The sequence below is a fragment of the Eimeria maxima genome, genomic scaffold (genome assembly GCF_000499605.1).
Source record: "Eimeria maxima Weybridge genomic scaffold, Emw_scaff2061, whole genome shotgun sequence".
NCBI classification, from domain to species: domain Eukaryota; phylum Apicomplexa; class Conoidasida; order Eucoccidiorida; family Eimeriidae; genus Eimeria; species Eimeria maxima.
Genome location: NW_013564946.1, coordinates 1 through 2414, shown reverse-complemented (window position 1 = coordinate 2414; position 2414 = coordinate 1). Strand labels below are relative to the sequence as shown.

Here is a 2414-nt window from a genome sequence, read left to right as displayed (position 1 = left end):
CACTGGGGAGAGCAAGGCACGCGCCACTGCTAGCCGGTGCGATTTCCAAAAAGCTCGTGAAAACCCACATCATAAACCTATTTTCACATTGTAGGTATTGTAAACTGTTGTATGCCTTGTACTCACGAAAGCAGGTTGCCATTTTTGTGGGAAGGCTATCCCCAATCGTCGTTTGAACCGCCGGCCGCCCCTCAGCACTGCAAGTCGAGTTCGAAACAATGAAGCTCGTAGGATTGCGGGCCGTTGGCCTTTTGGGCTGTGTTGCACTTCTGAGTTCAGCAGCGGTTTCTGGGGAGGAGACTGATCCCGTAGTTTTGGAGACTGCCGAAGCGGTAGCCGGAACGGAAGCGATTACAGGAGGTGAAAATGTGGCCCCCGAAGGAGAAGAGGCCCCAGTTATGGAGCCAGGTCTTGTCGGTGAACAAAATGCTGAAATTGAAGCCAATACAAAGTCTTCTGCAGGCAAAAGCGGCGCCAAGAAGGCACTTATACTTAGCGTTTTCCTGACTCTCATGGCGGCAGCGGGGGCTGTGGACTATTTCGTCACCGGCGTGACTCCTTTGAAGAAGATGATTGAAGGAATGCTGGGCAGCGAGGCTGCAGAGGATCTATCTGAGGCGGGACAGACGAAGGAAGAGGAAACCGAGGAAAAAGCAGAACAAGCGGGCGAAGAAGTATGCCCACGAAATACACACACCGCGACCGTGTTTCCACATAGCAGTGGTGAAGTGCAGACGGCTGTGGGGAGATGTTATGGATGCCAGTTTTGGGGCCTTAGCGAGCTGCGGTTTACAAATGTGTGTGTGCGGAGTTGGTCCGTTTGAGGCTGTACTTTGTGCTGTGTTGGCTTTTGGTTCCCTGGCGTGGCACGGAGGCACCGGTGGTGCTGGCATGCCTTCCCAAGAGCATATTAATGGATGCCTTGACATTCTGCCCGTCGCGTGCATCTGGGGTTGCTGAAGGACATGCATTCTGCCATTGTGTCGGGTCTGTCCTTCAGGAGCAGGTGGGCGTGAGTGGACACGAAATGAGTAGTTTTAGCAGACGCTCGTTGGTTGTTAGGCTTGGTCAGTATTGGGTTTCGCGGGTAGTGATGATGCTTGCGAAGCGTATTTGCGTGATGCATGCGATGTAGTGGTGCGGGAATTGTATGGCAGTGTTGTTTAATAATGAAGCAGCGGCCAGTGTGTGGACTTGTTGAGATACAATGAAACATGCACTACATGATTTTGTGTTGTTTGGCAATTTGCCAAGCTTTCTGAGCAGATGCGTTTGAAGCTCATCGCTACTCAGGGTTTTGTGTCTAGGGACAAACGTAGTTGTTGTAGATGCTTGTTCGGTGTATTATGCGGTGGTGATTGGAGAAGCGGGGGAAGGTGTTGGGTGTGGAGTTGCGAATAGAGGTAGGAGGTCGAGGGGAGATATTTGGGGTGTTGAAGGGACGTAGTGTTAAATGTGTTAGTAGGACTTGGGAAGTTGATATGTAGGTTGGCGTGGGAGTGTGGATGTGTTTTTGGATTTGGTCTGCTTTTCTCCTGTCGAAGCCTGTGAGTAGCAACGACAGTATTTGTATTTGGTGTTCGTTGAATGTTGTTGATGGGTGGGTCGTTTTTGTGGTTTTCGGGCAGTATTAGTGCTTGCAAAACATAAAGTGTAGATGTCTTGTTCGGTCGCGTTGGGCCTTTTTCCTTCAGATTCAGCCTGTGAGTGGACACGGGATTAGTACTTTTAGTTGGCATTCGCTGTTTGCATTTGAAATGTATGGGTGAGTAATGAACCTTGTGGGCAGTGCTGCTGGTTGGAGGGCGCATTTGCACCGGCGGTTTGTTGGGATATTTGAGGGATAGACTGAAAGGGTACTGTGCATATGTTGGTGGATTTTGTTTGGGGGCACCGGCGGTTTGTTGGGATATTTGAGGGATAGACTGAAAGGGTACTGTGCATATGTTGGTGGATTTTGTTTGGGGATTTGTTCAGATTCCCGAGCAGGTGCGTTTGAAGCTGATCGCTACATGGGGTTTTGTGTGTATTGAGTTTCTGCTCAGGGTTTTGTGTGTATTGACGAACTGCTTAGGGTTTCTGCTCAGGGTTTTGTGTGTATTGACGAATGTATGTATTTTGTTTGGGGATTTGTTCAGATTCCCGAGGAGGTGCGTTTGAAGCTCATCGCTGCTTAGGGTTTTGTGTGTATTGACGAATGTATGTGTGTGTTGTAGTAGATGGCGTTTTGGTGTATTATGCGGTGGTGATTGGCGGTGTGTGTAGAGGTGTTGTGTGTGGGGTTTTCAGTGGTGTTGGGATTTGGATGGTTGAAGCCTGGGGCGTTGAAGCAACGCATTGATTACATTTGGTTAGAAGGGGGCGTGATATGGGAAGTTGATATGTAGGTTGGCATGGGATTGTGGATGTGTGGT

At 49.4% G+C, this 2414-nt stretch overlaps 1 protein-coding gene across 1 annotated transcript; it reads left to right on the top strand.

Annotated features, from left to right (window-relative positions):
* Positions 1 to 218: 218 nt before the first annotated feature.
* Positions 219 to 1135, top strand: EMWEY_00057110 (hypothetical protein; the record flags this gene model as incomplete). Its single annotated transcript, XM_013480559.1, has 2 exons — positions 219 to 674; positions 1001 to 1135. The coding sequence occupies 2 exons, from the start codon at positions 219 to 221 to the stop codon at positions 1133 to 1135; spliced, it is 591 nt and encodes a 196-aa protein (XP_013336013.1).
* Positions 1136 to 2414: the final 1279 nt, after the last annotated feature.